Raw genomic sequence first — 21738 nt, 5'->3', positions numbered from 1 at the left:
GGAGCCGTTGGCAGAGACGGTAAAACCAGAAAATCAGTTCAGAAAACTTCTTTCTTTCTTTTCCTCCTTTTCTGATTGTAACTCTTGGAAAACATCAGAAACATTTCATCACTAAAGCAACTCAACTTTTTTCATATATTTCTTCTTATGGATACAACTTGTTTTTTATTGCTATAAATGTTTACTGTAAATTGAACGGTTATAATTCATGAGTCACGTTGTTGTTTCTAATTAGCCTATTTGAATAAATGATGTTTCATATTTATACTGATTAATATACATTAATATCCTTCATGAGATGAAATTCTTGATTCTCTGTCTAGCAGTGAAACATGCTGGTGGGTTATGAGTCATTGGAGTTCGTTTGGAGAGGTTCTGCTGGGTTGGCCTTCTGGGAAGTTCTGGTCCAGGTGTGGTTCTGATTCTGCTGAGGCTCTGGAGTCCAGAACCTTCCAGACGGTTCTGGATGGGTTTCCAGACATCAGAGTCTTCTGTAGATCAGGATGTTCTGGTTTCTGAGATTCTCTAGAATATTTCCTGCTGCCAGCAGGTTGTGATTACAGAACCAGAACCGGACCTGAAGCTGTGCAACAAAACGGATTAAAACAGAAGTAATGAAGGTTCTGGTTTTAGTTCGTTATAGTTTTAATTATAGTTTTAGTTAGTTATAGGTTTAGTTATCTATAGTTTAGTTAGTTATAGGTTTAGTTATCTATAGTTTTAGTTAGCTATAGTTTAGTTAGCTATAGATTTAGTTAGCTATAGATTTAGTTAGCTATAGATTTAGTTAGTTAGTTTTAGTAAAAGTTTTACATAATTATAGTTTTAGTTAGTTCGCTATTGATCTACTTATTTATAGTTTAGTTAGTTACATTTTTTGTTAGTTATAGCTTTAGTTATAGTTTTAGTTAGTTACAGTTTTAGTTATACAGTAGTCATAATTAGTTTATTTATAGTTTTAGTTATTGATTTAGTTAGCTATAGATCTAGTTTGTTATAGTTTTAGTTAGCTATTGTTTTAGTTATAGGGTTAGTCAGTTATAGTTTTGGTTATAGTTGTTGTTAGTTGTAGGTTTAGTTCTAGTTTTAGTTAGTTAGTTTTAGCTATAGCTTTATTTAGTTAGTATTAGCCATAGTTTTAGTTGTAGTTTTAGTTAAAATCATAGTTAGTTATAGGTTTAGTTATAGTTTTACTTAGCTATAGTTTAAGCTAGTTAGTTTTTGTTGTTTATAGTTTTAGTAATAGTTATAGGTTTAGTTATAGTTTTAGTTATTTATAGTTTTAGTTATAGTCATAGTTAGTTATAGGTTTAGTTATAGTTTTAGTTAGCTATATGTTTAGTTAGTTATTGGTTTTGCTAGCTATAGATCTAGTTAGTTATAGGGTTAGTTGTAGTTTTAGTTTTATCAGTGTGTTTTCTAACAACTCGTTGCTTTTAAATTATTTTTGTTTTTCTTTCCATGAATTTTTTTTTTCATCAGCGGTAAAAAAAAATTCTTCTTCTGAAAGTTTCTGTCAGTAAATTCAACTCTCCATGTACAGAACCGAGCCTGTCCCAGAAGTCATCAGAGACGCTTAAAGTTTTGGGAAGTTCTGAAGAGCTGGGCCGAACCGGGCCGAATTAGTCCGGCCCATCTGCTGCAGCAAATGGCCCAACTCACCGGGGAGCGAGAGGGGAGGAGATCGGGAGGGAGGAGGGGGTCGGACTGAAAACAGATCCGCAGCCCGCAGATCTCACCAGCACCACGTGTCTCTAAGGCGGAGAGAGACTCGGAGACAGACAGACAGGTCCAACTTTGACTCGCATCATGTCAGTCTGGTGAAAGCGGCGCAGAGCGGAGCAGCCGGACCTGCGCGGCTCCGGACCAACATGGATCACTGTGGGGAAAAGTTCCGAGAGTCCGTCTCCGTCTCTGTCTCCGCTCCGGGACTCTCATGTCCCGCTCCTTCCCAGAACTTCCCAGCTCGCTCCACGGAGGATCCAGCGCGCTGCTGAGTCCGAAGCAGAGAAAAGTTTTCACTTTTTCTTCACAACCAAAACTAGAGAAAAGGACGACAGAAGCTGGAAGAGCCTCGGCGGTGGAGACCCGCTGAAGGTAAGAGACGTTTCTAACGTGGTTTCTGCTGCTGGTCCACATGAAGCTCTCTGACCAGAGCCTTTCGCATCTCGGCTGAACTTCTGACACAAGAATCCAAAAAATGTTCCTGCAACTCGATCCGAGGCGAAAGATGAGCTCAGGTTTCTGGGCGCCAATCCTCCAACTTTGGCTTTTTACTCCACATTATTTTCACTTCCTGCATCGAGTCGGAAATATTAGCAATAAACACGCGAGGTGCTAATCGATCACTTTCAATCAATTCACCGTAAAATACCAATAATAAAGTTTCTGACACGGAAGATCCTCCGAGAAGGAAGAAAATCACCAAACAGAGAGCAGAAGAAGCAGCGGCATGGCGAGGACAGACTGGGGACAAACTGGGGACAGACTGAGGACAGACTGGGGACAAACTGGGGACAGACTGGGGACAAACTGAGGACAAACTGGGGACAAACTGAGGACAGACTGGGGACAAACTGAGGACAGACTGGGGACAAACTGGGGACAGACTGGGGACAAACTGGGGACAGACTGAGGACAGACTGGGGACAAACTGGGGACAGACTGGGGACAAACTGAGGACAGACTGGGGACAAACTGAGGGCAAACTGAGGACAGACTGGGGACAGACTGAGGACAGACTGGGGACAAACTGGGGACAGACTGGGGACAAACTGGGGACAAACTGAGGACAGACTGGGGACAAACTGGGGACAAACTGGGGACAGACTGAGGACAGACTGGGGACAAACTGGGGACAGACTGGGGACAAACTGAGGACAGACTGGGGACAAACTGGGGACAGACTGGGGACAAACTGGGGACAAACTGAGGACAAACTGGGGACAGACTGAGGACAGACTGGGGACAAACTGGGGACAGACTGGGGACAAACTGGGGACAAACTGAGGACAGACTGGGGACAAACTGGGGACAGACTGGGGACAAACTGAGGACAAACTGGGGACAAACTGAGGACAGACTGGGGACAAACTGGGGACAGACTGGGGACAAACTGGGGACAAACTGAGGACAAACTGGGGACAAACTGAGGACAGACTGGGGACAAACTGAGGGCAAACTGAGGACAAACTGGGGACAAACTGAGGACAGACTGGGGACAAACTGAGGACAGACTGGGGACAAACTGAGGACAAACTGGGGGCAGACTGGGGACAAACTGAGGGCAAACTGAGGACAGACTGGGGACCAACTGAGGGCAAACTGAGGACAGACTGGGGACAAACTGAGGACAGACTGGGGACAAACTGAGGACAGACTGGGGACAAACTGAGGGCAAACTGGGGACAGACTGAGGGCAAACTGAGGACAGACTGGGGACAAACTGGGGACAAACTGAGGGCAAACTGGGGACAAACTGGGGACAGACTGAGGACAGACTGGGGACAGATTTGGGGACAGACTGATAGTTAGTTTAACTCTTGTAGTTTCTTGTATCTTAACTCTGTCATTTACCTCTAACTCTCTTTTGGATATTAAATATTAACTCTCCCAGAGTATTTTTAACTTCATAAGAGATATTTGTAACTATTAAATAGGTATACTTTTGATTGTTTTGAACTTTTAAAAATTGTCTGGAAAATAAACATTTAATAAAGAATCAATGATTTTCTGCATGCTTCATAATTAGAAAACATATTACAACATGGAAAAATTGACATGTTTCACATGTTGCTTATCAAAAGGTCTGTATGATGAATACAACACAACATGTATGAAGGTGGAGAAAGTTCATGTAATATAGTCCATTTTCTTTCTTACATTGTTGGATATTATTATTATGCATTATAATGGGTTATTACATTGTTGAACCTGGTTCATCATCACTGATACCAACTTAACAATGAACCGCGGCGTGCTAAGCTAAATATGCTAACACTGAGCTATGCCTTAGCATACAGGTTGGTTTCAACTCAAAATAATAGCAATATAAACCATCTCAGAAAAATGGATTGACCAAGTTTGGTGAACAACTCAGACAGTAAATTGTCCTGAAACGACTCGTCTGCTGCCATGAAAAGGTTCTGATGAAGGTTCTGATGAAGGTTCTGATGGACTCGGTCAGACCAGTGATTTGGTGAATTCAGTCCTTTAGTGTTTCAGCCGCTGTGAGAGTTCAGAGTTCAGAGTCAAGAGTTTCTGATTCCTTTTGAACAAACACTTTGTTTTAACACTGGATTTTAACTACTAATAATATACAGCCCAGAGTTACAGAAACAGAATGTGACTCTATTAGAGTCACATTAACTCGGCTTTTGCACTAAATCCACTAACAGCAGAATATTTAGCCCAGTGAATGTTCTGTGTTAGAGCAGTTTTCAGTTTTCTTCTCCTGAAATCAGCTGAACTGTCCAGGACCGGCCGGGAAACTGCACAACAGAAAAACATTCATGGGAAAAAGAATCAATATATTGCCTTTAAAATGTAATCGCTCTTTATTTTCATAGTCCACTTCCAATTTATCAGCAGGCTCATTTGCCAATAACTGCTAAATATTTAGCAAATAAGCTAAATGTTTTGCTCCAAATGAAATACTGAATTTGTTAACTACATATTTAGGATGCTGGCTAAACATTTAGCTCAGGTCTAACCTACCAACTAAATATATATCTCCAAGCTAAATTTATAAACTAAATATTTAGCTTCTGAATTAAATATTTACTTGAAACTGTGACATTAATAAATGTATGACAAATGTGTTGAAGAAATGAGTTCTGTTCATTTTTTTCTGCGTAACTTTTCAAGCAGCTGTAGCTTTAGCCGCAGCGTGGCGGCGAAGTGACTGTCGCCCCCTGCTGGTGGAGTGAATGCTGCAATTCAGTTTGCACTAGTGAGAATAATAATAAACTGATTGATGGGATCAAATGAAATAAGTGAATGATTGAACTGGAATTACTTTTGTAATTGTTTTCTTTGTGTTGTAAATTGGTGATATAGAAATAAACTGAACCGGATGGAATCTGTCCTGAAGAAGCTGTTTAAATGTGAGTGAGGGTCCGTTCAGAACCAGGGTGCACTCAGAACCAGGGTCTGCTTGATTGACCTGGAGCAGATAGAAGAGAGAGGCTGGCGTTTCGGGGTGGGGGGTAAATACCGATGCAGTCTAGCGTAGAGAGTCGGGGGGAGAGACTGAGTCTGAGGAGGGGGAGCAGTGCCAACTCCTCCTCCTCTTGGTGAGTAAGCTCTGATGCAGGGCAGAGAGCGTGCAGATCAGAACCAGAACCAGGTCCTGCTTTGACCCCATGGAGGACTGATGAAGGTGGGGGCCGATGGGGGCCGGTGGGAGCGGGGCGAGGGGTTGGAGAGGTAAAAGACGGAGACGTTCGCTCCTATCTGCTGCTGTGAGCAGAGAAAACAGGATAACATGGATCTGCAATGAAACCACTTCCTGTTGCTGTTCTGCAGAGTCTTGCATCATCCCTGCAAGACTCTGGGTCATATCAGACCCAGTGTTGGGTCTGATATGAGCAGATTCAGGAGAAGAACCAGGAACAGACACAACAGATCCAGGCGGAGTCAGAGTCCTTTCCTCTGCTGCTTGGTAGAAAGGCTCACCTGGACCGTTGCACTTGTTGGATGAACTGTGAGAAATTAGATGTCAAAGAAGTTCTAACTGACGTTCTTTGCGAGCAGAACTGTCCGATCTGGATCCCTGGTGAATAAATCTAAAGACTCGGGTGAAAATGAAACATTTCTTTTCTCTTTTTGCTCTAAAACTTGTCTAATGTCTGTTAACGAGCCTGTAGAGCCTGACCTCACTGAGGCAACACAAACCTCAGGAAACAGTTCCTCCCACGATGACATCATGATGACATCATGGTGATGATGCTCACAGTCTGCTGACTCATCAGAAAGTTTCCCCTAAAGTTTCTTTAGGAACCTCATCATTGTCCGTCTGCTGACAAAGGAACAATGGCCGCCGCAGAGGGGAGCTTCAGAGGGGAAGCTGTGCTGAGGTCGTGGGGTCACCAAAGGGTCAGGGGGCTGATTTCATTATCTGAACCCCAATAAACTCTCGTGACAATAGGAAGTCACCAGATTGACTTCTTCACCTTTTAGGGCACATTTAACCTCTAGAGGAGACATTGTTGTGGTGTTGGCAGGAAAAGACGATTAAACTGATTAAATTAAATTGACTTTAGACTTTTAAGTGAAGAGATTTTATGGAAAAATGTTTATTTCATAAGAAACTTTAGAATCTTCAGAAAGCAGAAGAGTATAATGAGAGGACGACCAGTTTCACCATCGATCAGATTCCTCTGATTCTTAAGCTTTATCGCATGAACATTTATGAAGTGTTTTATATTGTTGGAAGGATTAATAATTTGTGACAACAGAGTGTGCAAAACTTAAAATCAGAAAGTTTCATAAAGAGGTTTGCATGATGTGCACTTGGTGGCCGATGATTCTGACTCCAGTTAGGAGATTAAAAATCGATTTTTTTAGTAGTCAAGTTTGTCAGCAAAGACGTTTCAGCAACAAGGAAGTTCAGAGGATTTAAATGATAGAAACATTTCAGTGCAGCAGAACAGAGAGAATCAAAACAGAACCAGGTGGTGTCTCTATCCTCCTGGTTCTAGTCAGAACTCCAGCACCAGCGCTCTGGACCGTTGCGTTGTCAATCAGACCTGTGAAGACGCTGCTGCAGGAATCAAAGCCTGGATGAGTTTCTCTGATCTGAGACTTTAGTCTCTGGTCCTGGAAATGTTCTGCAGCTGCTAGAAGGCCCACTGTGGAACCGGCTTTATGTGGATCTGGTCAGCCTGGTCAGCCTGATCCCTGGTATCCAGGTGGAAGAACTGAAGCTGACTTTAGATCTATAGCTCTAGAGCTATAAGTCTAGATTGTTCTTTAATTTCAGTTTTTGTTCAGCTGCAGAAGGTTTGGGCTCATTTCTCTGCTCTCAGGATTTGCTCAGTGATGGACGGTTCTTACTGCAGCTGTAACGTCGGGTTGAACGGAGGACGGTCGGTGCAGAGGAACCTTTCTGAGTTGCTCTTGGTTTGTTTGGTATGAAACTTGCTGCAGAGACGCATCTTGCAGAAACTGCGTAGATGTACATAGAGCAGAATCAGAGTTGGAGGACGGTGTGTCGGGAAGCAGAGGACAAACAGTTTGTCAGTTCTGATTTAGACAAGAGCTGTCCTGTAGCTGGTAGGTGGGCGGGGCCTGGTGGGCGGGGCCTGGTGGGATGGGACGCATTAGAGCTGAAGGGAGTTGAGTCGCCGCCAGGCCGCAGTCTCCTCTGTGATTGAAGTGGGAGACGCATCGGGAGCCAGAGGCAGAATGTAGCATGAGGTTCTCTTTAACTGTCCCCCCTCTTCTGGCACCGGGCCAGAACCGGCTCGTTAGGGTCATTGGTTCTGGGCCCGTCTGGGCTCAACCATGAAGACAGGTGGTCCCAGTAGAACCTGGGGAAGTCAGCAGAAAACCAGTGTAACTGGATCCTCAGAGACTGGTTCCGATGGGAAGGGAACCTCCACATGGCTGGGTTAACATCAGATCCAAACCACCGGGATCAGAACCATCAGAGCGGACCTGAATGACGTTAATAAGATTCTCTGTGACGGTTTTTCAGGAACTCAGTTCGTTCACTTTCACAGTTCATTCATTAGAGGTTTGGTTTCTGGGATCCACCGGTTCCACCAGAACCTCATGCAATCAGAACCACGGTTCCTGCAGGAATTACTTCATTCCTGCATCAGTGGCTTCCCTGGTACTGGGATTTTCCCATTAAAACCAGTCTGGATCACTGAGCTGCTGGACTCCACCAGTTTAGCTCATTAACGGTTTTCCTGCCAAAAAATGTTATACTTCACAATGCAATTGAAACGCTGCTAGTGGTGCCCAACCAGCCCCTCAGCACCATGCAGCCACTGCCATGCTTCACAGTTGGTACAATTCAAGTCAGTCAACTGATCTTTCACTGATTCGTATCAAATGTTATCTGAAGACTCTACAGGAGAAACAAGTCCAGTTTTTATAAGACGGCTTCAGTTCAGCCACACACTGCGTCGAGTCAGGCGTCTTCGTTCCAGATGAATCAGAGTTATGCAATAATTCTAGTTCAGCTTCTCATAAACTGGTCAAGTTTTCGATCTGAGGAACATTTTGACATCTGTTGATTCGTAGCTTTGGAGCAATTAGCTCAGAAGAGGAACCAGTTCAGGGCAGAGGAAGAACTGCTGAGTAGCAGAGGGTCGGGTTGAACTCAGAACTTCAGAACCTCAAAAACCCAGAATGCCAGAAAGTGGGGGTTGGGTTTCTGTCAACACTGAGACAGAAGTTCCTGTTTCAGCTGACCTCCAGCTGAAACTGGAACATGTCCTCAGCTTTTCCCTTCACCACAGCCTCGCTCCTCTTCCTCCTCTTCCTCTCTGACTGTTGACCTCGTCCAAATCTTCGTCCTTTCTTTGTCAGAAATGTAACATGGTGACGTTCTCTGGCTTTATGCGCTAAATACTTGCTAACTGACAGTAATCAGATTACTGATTACTCCTTGAAAAAGTAATTTAGTTAGATTAGTGATTACTTGATTTAGAAAGTAACTAAGTAACTTTTGTAGTTACTTTCAGCAGCTGCTGACAACAACGCCCCGCCACCTGTGTAAATAATATTGATCTTTGCCAAAACTTAATTGCAAGTTATTTCATAATTTCATCAACGTGTCTCTACTTATAAGGTTGAACTGAAGGGGAGATTGTTTACTGGCTACAACAGTGCAAAAAAAAAAACTAGTTATTTTTTCCTGTTTTTGTGTTTCACTACTGTAGGACTTTACAGCCCCCCCAGCCCCCACCCCCCTGCCCCAGCCTCCAGCCTTCTGTGTTACGGCCCTGTGTTTGCTGTCACAGCGCATTGCACAGCGGTTCTTCTGCGGCTCCACAACTTCCTGCTTTTGGAGCGGTCTCCGGTCCGCTTGGTGTTCACATATGCATTCCAACCGAACCAGAGTTCACTTCAGCCGAACCCAGACCTCTGGGTTTGGTGGACCAGAGATCAGAGGGTGATTAGCATCCACACCTCACCAACTGGACCTGACTTTGTCTAGACAGATGGAGCAGAGTTTGCACTCGAAAAAAGAGTTGAGTCTGGAAGAAGTGCACTAAAGTTTCTCTTTAGTGATTTATTCTCCAAAACATAAAAATCAAAGTCCTGTTTTATGAATTTTTTAACGGTCACAGGAGATCTGGTGGAAAAGCAAATCAAAAGACTGCATGTAATCTAACCACTCGTCCAAGATAACAGTAAGGAAGACAGAAAAAATGTCAAACAAAGCCATATTTTGACTTTTATTGGTTGTTTTGTTCGCCTGCATGACTGGCTGTCAGAAACCTGAGTGCAGGCGGCGTGGGGGCAGCAGACCTCACTTATCCGTCCCTCAGAGTCTGCCAAGTGAGCAGAGTGTGCAGCAGCAGTTGGTGAGCCGCTCAACAACCCAATGTGTGTCTGCGTGCATGTGCTGGCAAGGAAGGCAGCCGACCAGCATACGGATCGCATCCAGCGAAAGATAGGAAGGAAGAAAGTGGGACAAGCAAAGCCTGGAAATCTTCAAAACCAGAGGGCCTCTTTTCATGTGTGTTTGCATTCCTTTCAGTGTTGGTGAAAGAGGAGCTGCTGGTGGAGGAGAGCAACACTTGAAACTGAACGAGGTGCTAAGAAAAACACACACCGGGTCTCATAACAAAAGTCCTGCTAGTTTGAGACAAAAGAGGACAGAAAGTAGATGAAGCTGAAGAGAGGAAGAGGCTTTATCTGGAAAAGTCAAACGGGCCACAGAAGAAAGAGAAGTGCTGACCCAGTTACTGCTCCTCTGCCTGAATGAAAAGCTTCATTAACCTCTGAGACTGGCTGGCATCATCGGACCAAACACTCACCACTTCACCTTCAGGATTCACCCTGTCACCAGCAAGTTTAGTGGATTCCATCTCTGTGCTGATTGGTTGATATTACAGATCAAGAATCAGACGAGGCTCTTCCTGTGTTTCTGTTTTCCTTTTATATTATTCCCCTTGCTGGCATTATTGAGACCTTTTCAGATTTCTCTCATCACAGCTGGACAGGTCGGCCATCGGCGGGTTTAAACACCAGTAAGATGGAAACTGATTATTGCTCCCAGTCAGTTACATCTGCATCCTTCTGCCCGTTACTAAAATCAAAGGTAAAAAATCCAGATATCACATTTGATTCATCTTCAGGCTTCGACTCGCATTAAGGCCGTTTCCTGTTCCTGTTTCTTTCATTTAAGAAACTTTTCTAAAATCAAACAGATGGTCTCCAGAGTTGATCTGGAGAAATCATTTATGCTTTAGTCTCATCTCGTCTGTTACTGTAACGCCCTTTTTACCTACCTGGATCAATCTTTAATTTCTCGTTTGGTATGAAGTCAGAACGCAGCAGTCAGAGTCCTGACTAAATCCTACACTCCGGCCTCCAGTTGATTTTAAAATCGGTTTTAAAGTTCTGGTGCTGACATTCAGATAGTAACATGGCCAGGCTGCTGGTTATCTTGGATACAGCTCTACATTATGATGTCATTATGATGTCACCCGGTGACCTTTGACCCCGTCCAATAACTGAATAGATGCTTACAACAGATAAATATGTTGATGTGCCAAAACCTTTTCCAGCTGAACAAAAACAAAACTTAAGTTATTGTCTTTGGACCTAAATGTGAGGATTTTTATTTTCTGTGTTCAGTTGAATCTCCGTGTTTCCCGTCGACCCCTCGATCGTCCCCAGCTGTCCCTCGTTTCCCCTGATTACTTTCCTTGTGTATTTAAGCCCTCTTGTGTCTCCTGCTCCTTGACGGATCCTTGTCGTGTCTGTTGTCATTTTGTGCACCAGTGCTACCAGTGTGTTTGAGCTATTAGCCTCATCATTCACCTCTTCACTGCTTCATTAAACCATCATTTACTCTTCATACCTGGGTCCACCGTGTCTACCTCACAGCCTCAAATCATGACACTAAAAAGGAACAATCTAGAGCTATACATCTAGAGCAGGGGTCTCAAACTCCAGTCCTGGAGGGCCACAGTCCTGCAACTTTTAGATGTGCCTCTGCTGCACCACACCTGAACAGAATAATTAGGTCATTAAGGCTCTGGAGAACTGATCTACACAAGGAGGAGGTCATTAAGACGTTTCATTCCAGTGTTTTGTACTTGTGGCACATCTAAAAACTGCAGGACTGCGGCCCTCAAGAACTGGAGTTTGAGACCCCTGATCTAGAGTCAGCTTCAGTTCTTTCACCTGGATCAGGCTGACCTCTGCCCTCTGCCCTGACCCTCCAGATCCACATAAAGCCGGTTCCACAGTGGTTCTTCTCTCAGCTGCAGAACATTTCCGGGACCAGAGACTAAAGTCTTGGATCAGAGAAACTCATCCAGGCTTTAGTTTCTCTTTAGTGGCTTTGATTCCTGCAGCAGCGTCTTCACAGGTCTGATTGACAACCCAACGATCCAGAACGCTGCTGCTGGAGTTCTGACTAGAACCAGGAGGATAGAGACACCATCTGGTTCTACAGTCCTTCACTGAAAGAAGAGACTTTAAAAACTGCCAGTAGTTTAAAAATCATTGAACGGATTACAGATCTGCTGCTGGATTCAACCTGCAACCTCAGGTCTTCTGGTTCTGGTTCTGATTCTGGTCTGCATCCCCTGAACCAGGATGCAGGTTTATTTGTATATTGTGCACAATACAGAGAGCTTGTAAGACAGTTAATAATGAAGTTCTGAAGGAAAATCTCCCCCAGGGGGTTTCAACATGAGTTTTGTACCAAGGAGAAAGAATCCAAAACATGTAGGAAAATAACTCCCAACCCCCAAATAGCTTCATTCGGTGGGTGTTCACAAGCATTTAGAATAAACATATAGCAATATCCAGTGTATCACAAAAGTAAGTACACCCCTAACATTCTGCAGATATTTAAGTTTATCTTTTCTTGGGACAAAACTGAAAAAATGACATTTTGACACAATGAAAAGTCGTCTGTGTGCAGCTTATATAACAGTGTAAATTTATTCTTCCCTCAAAATAACTATATACAGCCATTAATGTCTAAACCACCAGAAACAAAAGTGAGTACACCGCTTAGAGAAAGTTCCTTAAGTGTCAATATTTTGACCATTATTGACCTAAACTAGCTTAACCCTCCTGGTACTGGAGTCACCAGAGCTTCACTGGTTGCCACTGGAATGTTTTTCCACTCCTCCATGATGACATCACAGAGCTGGAGGATATTCAAGACTTGGCGCTCCTCCACCTTCCACTTGAGGACGCCCCAAAGAGGTTCTATTGGGTTTAGGTCTGCAGACATGCTTGGTCAGTCCGTCACCTTCACCCTCAGCCTCTTCAGTAAAGCAGTGATGGTCTTAGAGGCGTGTTTGGGTTTGTTATCATGCTGGACCGCTGCCCTGGGATCCAGTTTCCAGAGGGAGGGGATCAGGCTCTGCTTCAGTATTTCAAGGTACAGATTGGAGTTCATGACATGTAAACATCTGCTGCACTCCTGCAGCCCCAGACCATGGCATTCCCACCACCATGCTGCATCACTGTAAACATCACACACTTCTCTTTGTACTCCTCACCTGGCAGCTGCCTCACATGCTGGAGACCATCTGAACCAAGCTGACTGATCTTGGTCTCATCAGACCACAGGACCTGCTTCCAGTAATCCATGTTCTTTGTTGACATGTCTTCAGCAAACTGTGTGCAGACATCAGAAGAGGCTTACTTCTGGGGTGACAGATATGCAGACCAAGTTGATGTAGTGTGCAGAGTATGGTCTGAGCACTGACAGGCTGACCCCTGACCTCTTCAGTCTCTGCAGCAATGCTGACAGACCTACTGCACCCATCTGTCAAAGATTGGATGTGACTCTGAGCATGTGCTCTCAGCTTCTTTGGACGACCAGTGGGAGGTCTGTTCTGAGTGGACCTGCTCTTTAGAATGATCTTGGCTACTGTGCTGCAGCTCAGTTCCAGGGTGTTAGCAATCCTCCTGCAGCCTTGGTCATCTTCATGTGGCGCAACAATTTGACTTTTAAGATCCTCAGAGAGTTCTTTGCCATGAGGTGCCATGTTGGAACTTTCAGTGACCAAATCAAAATAAAATTTGATTGATTGATTGATTGATTGATTGATTGATTGATTGACTTGTCAGCTTGGAACTAAATATTCTGCTGCTCGTGGTCTTCATTCTCAGTTGTTCCACCATGAACAATCCACAGAAATCAGATGGAGCAACGAGCAGAAGACCAGCAAATACTGAGAGGAGAGCAAGCTAAGCTAGCCGGCAAGGCTGCTTTCTCTTTTTTTGGATCCTTATTTTTGCACATCTTGCAAATTTACAAATTATGGTCAGTTGGTCTCTCAATGCAATTGATCAAATTTTCCTGATGAGAAGACGGGGCAGAGGAGAGCCCTCCTGTCCTGTGGGGACACACCCGGCGGGATACATCCTGGATTTATTTTGATTCATGATAATAGGATTTCTGTTTGGAGTTGGCTGATACCTGGCATATTGACAAATTTATATTGGGCCGACTAGCGAAAACTCAGACTGACGTGCTGTGGGAGCGAGTCTCAGCAAGACTCACATCAAGTTGCATGTGAGTCTTGCTGAGACTCGCAGCCCAGCTGAGGACTCTAAAACTCACTACCAGGATGGAATCCATCTCAGAGAAGTTGCTCATTTTCTTTGGAAGGGCTGCATATTTCAAATCTCCTGGAGATATGTGAACATAACGCTCCTTCCCTCAGCCCCTCCTGTTATCCATGTGACTGTGAGCTGGGCACTCCCAAAGACTTGCTCCTAGATAACACCATCATATCAGACTGTTACAGGGAGACTGAGCTACTCGAATCATGGCCATATAAATGCAACTCACAAATACATACACTCATAATGTCACTGCCTTTCACTCATGTCTTTGTTTTGTCTGAATGTTGCTAAGTGCAATACTTCCCTAATGTGTCGTTTCCTCTCTTTATTTTATAAACTGTGGAATACTCACTATTAACCCAGAAAAGGAATTAGAACAAACTTAGAGTCTAAACAAACTACTTCCAAAACAGGAACATTTAGTTTTTATTTTTACTTAGAAATTGTGGAGTACTTAATCACTACTTTTACAAATTTAGAGCATAGATAGAATACTTATCTAGCAACCCAGATGAGGAGTATCTAGTTTATATACTTTAGATCAGGGGTGGGCAACTCCTGGCCTCGAGGGCCGGTCTCCTGCAACTTTTAGATGTACCTCTACTTCAACACACCTGAGTCAAATAATGAGGTCATTAGCAGGACTCTGGAGAACTTGACTGCACTTAGGAGGTGATTCAGCTGTTGGATTCAAGTGTGTTGGATCAGGGAGACATCCAAGAGTTGCAGGACACCGGCCCTTGAGGACCAGGATTGCCCACCCCTGCTTTAGATCAACATTATTAGATTATTTTTCTTCTTTTGCTCTTTCCTTTGGATTGTATTTCATTTGTTTTTCCTTCTAATTCATGTAAGCAATTTGAACTGCTTTGTTGCTGAAAATGTGCTATAGAAATAAAATTACCTTACCTCACGTACCTTACCTAAGCTAGCTGGCCGGGGTGGTAGCGCCGTTAGCTTGAGTCCAGATTCAGGACCCGCGTCCTTTGAAGGCTGATTCCATCACAGCCAAGCAGCGAAAGTTGTTCCTCCTACTCCGCCCACCATTTCCCAAGATGCATTGCTGGTCGAAGAGGAAATATTTGTTCTTGTAACAATGGTGGATGAAGCAGGAGATGGAGAGTATTTTTAAACTAAATTATATTTAAAATTGAAAGTTGGACATTGCTAGGTGACGTGTCAGATGTGTAAGAAGTTTCATATTCATCACTCTGGATCCTCCGTTTGTCCCCCTGCTGACCTGAGAGGTGGAGCTCAGTTCATGATCAGTGCTGAGGGCTGAAAGCCGGCGACCCTTCACCTCTGGACCAGGTGGGCTAACTGTGGAGGAAGAACCAAACTAAATACACCTGGAAGAATTGAAAATGTTTGATCAAGATTTAAATAGTGAAAACTTTGACATTAAGCAGAGTTCCTTCTGGCTCCTGGAGTCGTCGTTCCAGTTGGATGTTTCTACAGCGAGTCGGAAGACCAACTGTACCTCCATGAACCTTGCTGGTGTCTCAGAGAAACAGGCCTAATCCGGCTCTCTGCGGCCTGCGGTCACTCTGGGTGGGATCAGGAGGCGCTCATCCCGTCGGGCCGCCCTGCCGACCAGCAGACAGAAGAAGGAGCGCAGCCTTGTTGTTGGTTCACCTTTGGCCGACGCCATCTGTCCGCTCGCTTCCTGACAGCTGGACCCACCCGTCAGAGCTGGACATCCCTGTCCTCGGGTCCGGTCTGCAGGGACGCTGAATTAAGGACAGGTGAACTTCAGGACATTTTTCAAAGCTAATTTAAGGTTTACTTTCCAGTTTCCCTGAATTTAACAAGAAACAATTCCATTCCTTCTGGTGAAGCGTTGGGGCGCCGGCCCAACAACGCTTCACCAGAACCTGGCTCCTGTTTCAGAGACCCAACCAGAGAGCAGCAGATGTAGCAGCTTGCAGGGAGCTGCCAGATGTTCCTGAGACCGCCGGCCGCTGGTTGTTCCTCTCTGAGCCACCAGGGTGCGCTCTGCTGGCAGAGCTGTGGAGTCACCGTTACCCAGCCGAGGCGGCTCACTGCTGGACGCTCCGGGCAGGAGGCTTCCTAAAGCTGCTGGTCACCCACCTCTAATCGGCTTACCCTGGCGCCCTGACAGGTGACCGGCACCGCGGCTCTCGCTGGAGGACGACATGTTGGAAATCCACAGGAAGCCAAAGCAGCTCTTCACACATTCAGGCTCAGCAGATCACTGAGCGATCAACTGCTGAAGGATCAGCTCACGATGCTGATCTGGACTTTTAGCGACGGGTTCAGTTCAGCTGAAAATGCCTCAAACAGGTTTATGACACAACTGACACGGTCTACTGTGTCCTCTGACACGTCACGTCTTCAAGTCTTCATAGCAAGCCAAACTACTTTATTTCAGAATAAAACTCGAAAAAATCCAGCCGAGTCCAGACCTGCCAGGACACGGACGGATCGGAGCAAGTCTCGTCAACTTTATTTGGGTGGAACATTTCAGCAACAAGGCGGTTTAAAGACAGTCACAAATTATGAAACGAGCAGTAAACATTACATTTTGTCAAATATCATCAAAATCATCAATACGCATCAAAACGCTTGATCAACGTTTCACTTGTTACTAATAAACTCCAACCAGCTGGTTTAGCCTGAAAGCAACTCAGGCTTTCAGCTGGTTGGCAGTTTTCTGGAAGTTTGTTCCAGATTTTGTTGCATAGAAGCTGGATGCTGCTTCTCCATGTTGGGTTCTGGTTCTGGTTCTGCTCTGCCTCCAGAACCAGAACCAGAACCTGAGAGCAGCAAATCTTTGATCCGGTCAGTGATTATAAACTACCAGCAGGATTTAAAGTCTCGTCGGATAAGTTTCTCTGATCTGAGACATTAGAAATGTTCTGCAGCTGGTGGAACCAGGTTATGTGGCTCTGGAGGCTCAGGTCAGAGGTCAGAGGTCAGCCTGGCCTCTGGTTTACAGCTGGAAGAATTGACTCTAACCCTAGGGTAAGGGAGCATGGTTACCTGATAGATTTATAACTCTAGATATAGAACTCTATATGCTTCCTTATTAATAACTTCAGTTTCTGTTCAGAAAGTTTTGGCTCATCCACACATTGATCTGTTCTCAGCATCTAATTCTAACCAACAGGTGACCTTTGACCTGGTGACTATAATGTCACCAGGTCAAAAACAGCAACCGACAGTACACAAATTACATCCAACTAAAATGCAACGGTCTGAAGTTCTTTTAGTAGAGAGTAGTAAACAGATATCCACTCTACTCAAAACAGATTGACCTTAGATACAGGGGGTAAACGTTTCTTGGCTACAGATGGACGAGGACCAGGCCACCAAGGTGACCTGGTGTCACCTTGACACCAGGTCACCAAGGTGACCTTTGACCCGGTGACTATGATGTCACCGGGTCAAAGGTCATTTGTATAGCACCTTTCAGGCATTTCAAAGAGCTTTACATCATAAAAACACAAAAATACAAAGTCAACTATTGTATTTTTACAGTCACATCAGATTATTGATCAATGTTTCATGATTAGGTTTCAAAAGCAAATCTAAACAACTTTTAGAGTTTTTAGTCCAGATTTAAAGGATCTCAGTGTTTCAGCTGGTTTACAGTTTTCTAGAAGTTTGTTCCAGATTTGTGGTGCATAGAAGCTGAAAGCTGCTTCTCCTCGTTTGGTGCAGAGCAGAACCAGAACCAGAACCTGAGGGTTCTGGAAGGTTGATCCAACAGCAGCAGATCTTTAATGTGTTGTGGTTCTGATCCGTTCAGTGATTTATAAACTAACAGGATTTAAAGTTTATCCTCTGAGCTGCAGGGAGCCAGTGGAGGTTCTGGAGAACTGGGTTTATGTCTCTATCCTCCTGGTTCTGGTCAGAACTCCAGCAGCAGCATTCTGGATCAGCTGCAGCTGGAGGATTGATTTGTTGGACAGATTCAATGCGACTGGATGAGTTTCTCTAGATCTCACTGAGATAACGTGAGCTGTGTATCATCTGTGTCGTCATGGTAACTGATCTTATTTCCTGTTGTAACCTGAGTCAGTGAGAGCATATAGATATAGAATAAGAGAAGTCCTAGGATGGAGCCTTGGGGTACACCACATGTGACGTCTGACCTCTGACCTCTTGATGAGAAGTTTTGCTTTGAAACAAAGAAATCCCAGTTCTTCATGTTGGACTGGAACCAGTTCAGCACTGGACCGGAGAGTCCGACCCAGTTTTCCAGTCGGTTCAGTAATATGTCATGATCAACACTGAGGTCCAACAGAACCAACACTGTGGTTCTTCCACCGTCTGTGTTTATATGGTTGTCACTAAACTCTTGGACTAGGCCGGTCTCAGTGCTGCAGTAACCATGGGAACCAGACTGGAAGCGGCTGTTTAACAGATTTTCCAGTAACGTTGCTGATGAACGGAGGTTGGCGATGGGCTAAGATTCATCCAGAACGATTGTACCGGTTAAAACGCCTGATGAGAGGCGGCTGTGGAGATCAGACCATTTGGGATGAAAGCAGGACTTTCTTAAAGAAAGCTGTGGGTCGGATATCCAGACAATAGGAAGAGGAGATTAATTGATTTATCATTTCTTCTAGGCTTTTATAATTAAGTAGTTGAAATTGGGTCATTTTTTGATGTTTGGCTTTAGCTTTGCTACTGGACTTTGTGTGGATGTGCAGATTAATCTTCTGATTTTTATATTTTTCTCTATAAATTTGTTGGTAAATCCATTGCAGGTCATGTTTCAGGTGTTTCAGGTGTTTCAGGTTGGATAGTTTGTGATTCTGTCACTGCTGAAAATAAAGTTCCAGCATTTTTCGTGTTTCTGTTTATTTCTGTAAAGAATGTTTCCTGTGTTTAGTGTGGAGTGATGGCTACCAGTCTTTCTTTCTCAGGTATCATTGGTTCAGTGGAATCAAAGATCTTAGAATGGAAATGATTATCTAGATCAGGGGGGCCCAAAGTGGGTCCCTGAGGCCCGCCATCCTGCATGTTCTAGTCTCTCCCTGGTTTAACACACCTGGATCCAATGATGGATCGTTAGAGAACACTGACCTGCTGAGAAGGTTGTTACTAAAACCAGGGAGAGAATAAAACATGCAGGATCCGGGCCTCCAGGACCCACTTTGGGCTCCACTGTTCTAGATGGTTATAATACACTCACTGGCCACTTTATTAGGAACACATGGCTAGTACCAGGTGGACCCCTTTTGTCTTCAGAACTGCCTTAATCCTTGGTGGCATTGATGCAACAAGGTACTGGAAACATTCGTCAGAGAGTCTGGTCCAGATTGACATGATAGCATCATGCAGTTGCTGCAGATTTGTCGGCTGCACATCAATGATGCAAATCTCCTGTTCCACCACATCTATTGGATTGAGGTCTGGTGACTGTGGAGTCGAGTTCAGTGAACTCAAAATCAAGAAACCAGTCTGAGATGATTTATGACTTGGTGCGTTATCCTGCTGGAAGTAGCAATGAGAAGATGGAACTCTGTGGTCATAAAGGGATGGACATGGTCAGTAACAATACTCAAGGCTGTGGTGTTGACACGATGCTCAATTGGTACTAATGGGTCCAAAGTGTGCCACACCACCACCACCAGCCTGAACCGTCGACACCAGGCAGGATGGATCCATGCTTTCATGTTCTGACCAGGCCTTCTGAATGTCGCCGCAGAAATCAAGACTCATCAGCAGATCAGCAGTTCCTGAAAAACTCAGACCAGCCCGTCTGGCACCAACAACCATGCCACGTTCAGAGTCACTAAATCACCTTCCACGTTCTGATGCTCAGTTTAAACTGCAGCAGATCGTCTTGGCTACATGCCTACATGCATTGAGTTGCTGCCACATGATTGGCTGATTCTACATTTGCCTTAATGAGCACTTGGACAGGTGTACCCAATAAAGTGGCCGGTGAGTGTTGAAGAAGTGATGAAATGTTTGGCTGATGGATAAAACTGAATTGATCAAACATCAGTCACATCCTGACTGATCATCAGCTCCAGATTTAACATCTTGAGTCAGAACAAAGTTTTAAAGTGCCTCTCTGGACATGGATGTTGAAATCTCCCACAATTATTAAACAGTCATAATCAGTGAATATTACAGATAGAAGCTCTTTAAGGTCAATAAAATAATTCCTTTTGGGAGTTTGTGTCAGAGCTTGTTCATGACCTTCTACCTCAATTCCCAAATCTTTAAGAGAGTCCAATTTGGAAATCTTTCTACAGTCAAGTGACTCGTGAAATATAGCTGCAGCCATGGCGACTCTGGAGGAGCTGCAGAGATCTACCCCAGGACAGTCCTGGAGGAAAACCTGGAGACTGCCCTCAACATGCAGCCAGAGGTGTTATGGGATGTTTAGAGCAGGCTCATGGGTTAGAATGGCCTAGTCAAAGTCCAGATCTGAATTTGGACTTTGACTAGGCCAGATTCAGGACTCTGTGAGAAGAAAACTGGTGTTTTCCATCCAGTCTGATCTAAAGGAGAACGAACCCAGCAGAGCTGCAGAGGAGGCTCTACTGTGTTCTGACGCAGACGGGATGAATAGTGAATTGCATGCCACACTTTTCAGATTGTTACTTCTATAAATGGTTTAAAGACTTGAGCTGTTTCCCTCCACTGCTCTGAATAAAACTGAAGTTTTTGGTCAGAAATGGATCAAATGAGGCAGAGAACACTCAGTCGACTTCTTGCAGCTCCAACAGACAGTCAGACCTTCATCAAACAGCGCTGACCTTTGACCCTGACCCAGGAGTCGGGAGCGAATCTCCTTTCAACCCGCCGCTGATGCTGTTGCTCCCACCAAGTCTAACAAGTGGCTTTGTCAAGGTCAAGTTTATTTCTGTAGCACTTTGAAAACAGGTTCCAAACGGAACCAAAGTTCTGCACAGAACCATAACAAAACAAGTTGAAAAGAAAAGAGAAATATTACAAAAAATCCACATATATTGTTAAAATAATATAAGTAATAATTTGAGTAATAAGTATAAAAAAATGTCCGACACGAGAACGTGTTGACATATATATATATATATAAAGTACTATATATATATATATAGTATAAATAACTATAATCATCCTGGAATCATCACGTTAAAATCTTTGAAAGTTGATCCAGAGAGAACAGCTACACTCCTTGTCCTGCTGCAGATACAGAGTCTACCTGCCGACATCATCAACTGTCTATCATCTATCTAATATCTACTTGTCTAATATCTACTTGTGTCTTGTTACTCTCCAGGTGGATTCAGCAGCATGGACAAAAAGGAGGTCAAAGGTTCTGGTCCGGATGGGAGCAGCTTCTCCGAGATTCCTAAGAAACCTTTGCCCAGCAGCATGAGCAGAGGTAGACACTCCAGTTGTTCTCTCTCTGGTTGTTCTCTCTCCAGTTGTTCTCTCTCTGGTTGTTCTCTCTCCAGTTGTTCTCTCTCCAGTTGTTCTCTCTCCATTTGTTCTCTCTCCAGTTGTTCTCTCTCCGGTTCTTTTCTGTCCGGTTGTTCTCTCCCGGGTTGTTCTCTATCCGGTTGTTCTCTCCCGGGTTGTTCTCTATCCGGTTGTTCTCTCCAGTTGTTCTCTATCCAGTTGTTCTCTCCCCGGTTGTTCTCTATCCGGTTGTTCTCTATCCGGTTGTTCTCTCCAGTTGTTGTCTCTCCGGTTGTTCTCTATCCGGTTGTTCTCTCTCTGGTTCTTTTCTGTCCGGTTGTTCTCTCTCCGGTTGTTCTCTCCAGTTGTTCTCTATCCAGTTGTTCTCTCCCCGGTTGTTCTCTCCCCGGTTGTTCTCTCTCCGGTTGTTCTCTCCGGTTGTTCTCTCTCCAGTTGTTCTCTATCCAGTTGTTCTCTCCCCGGTTGTTCTCTATCCGGTTGTTCTCTCTCCGGTTGTTCTCTCCAGTTGTTCTCTCTCCGGTTGTTCTCTCCAGTTGTTGTCTCTCCGGTTGTTCTCTATCC

General features: G+C 44.3%; 1 protein-coding gene across 1 annotated transcript in view; it reads left to right on the top strand.

The window, feature by feature from the left end:
• The first annotated feature begins 1733 nt into the window (after positions 1 to 1733).
• gli2 (GLI family zinc finger 2) overlaps positions 1734 to 21738 on the top strand; it is a 70322-nt gene continuing 50317 nt past the window's right edge. Inside the window, exons 1-2 of the mRNA XM_023336750.1 lie at positions 1734 to 2097; positions 21035 to 21139. Coding sequence (XP_023192518.1) covers positions 21049 to 21139 — 91 coding nt within the window. The 5' untranslated portion in view covers positions 1734 to 2097; positions 21035 to 21048. The remainder of the gene's footprint in view (positions 2098 to 21034; positions 21140 to 21738) is intronic.

Source organism: Xiphophorus maculatus, chromosome 7 (assembly GCF_002775205.1).
Source record: "Xiphophorus maculatus strain JP 163 A chromosome 7, X_maculatus-5.0-male, whole genome shotgun sequence".
Classification (NCBI taxonomy): domain Eukaryota; kingdom Metazoa; phylum Chordata; class Actinopteri; order Cyprinodontiformes; family Poeciliidae; genus Xiphophorus; species Xiphophorus maculatus.
Note: the sequence above shows the minus strand (reverse complement) of the source record. Positions and strands in the feature narration are given on the sequence as shown.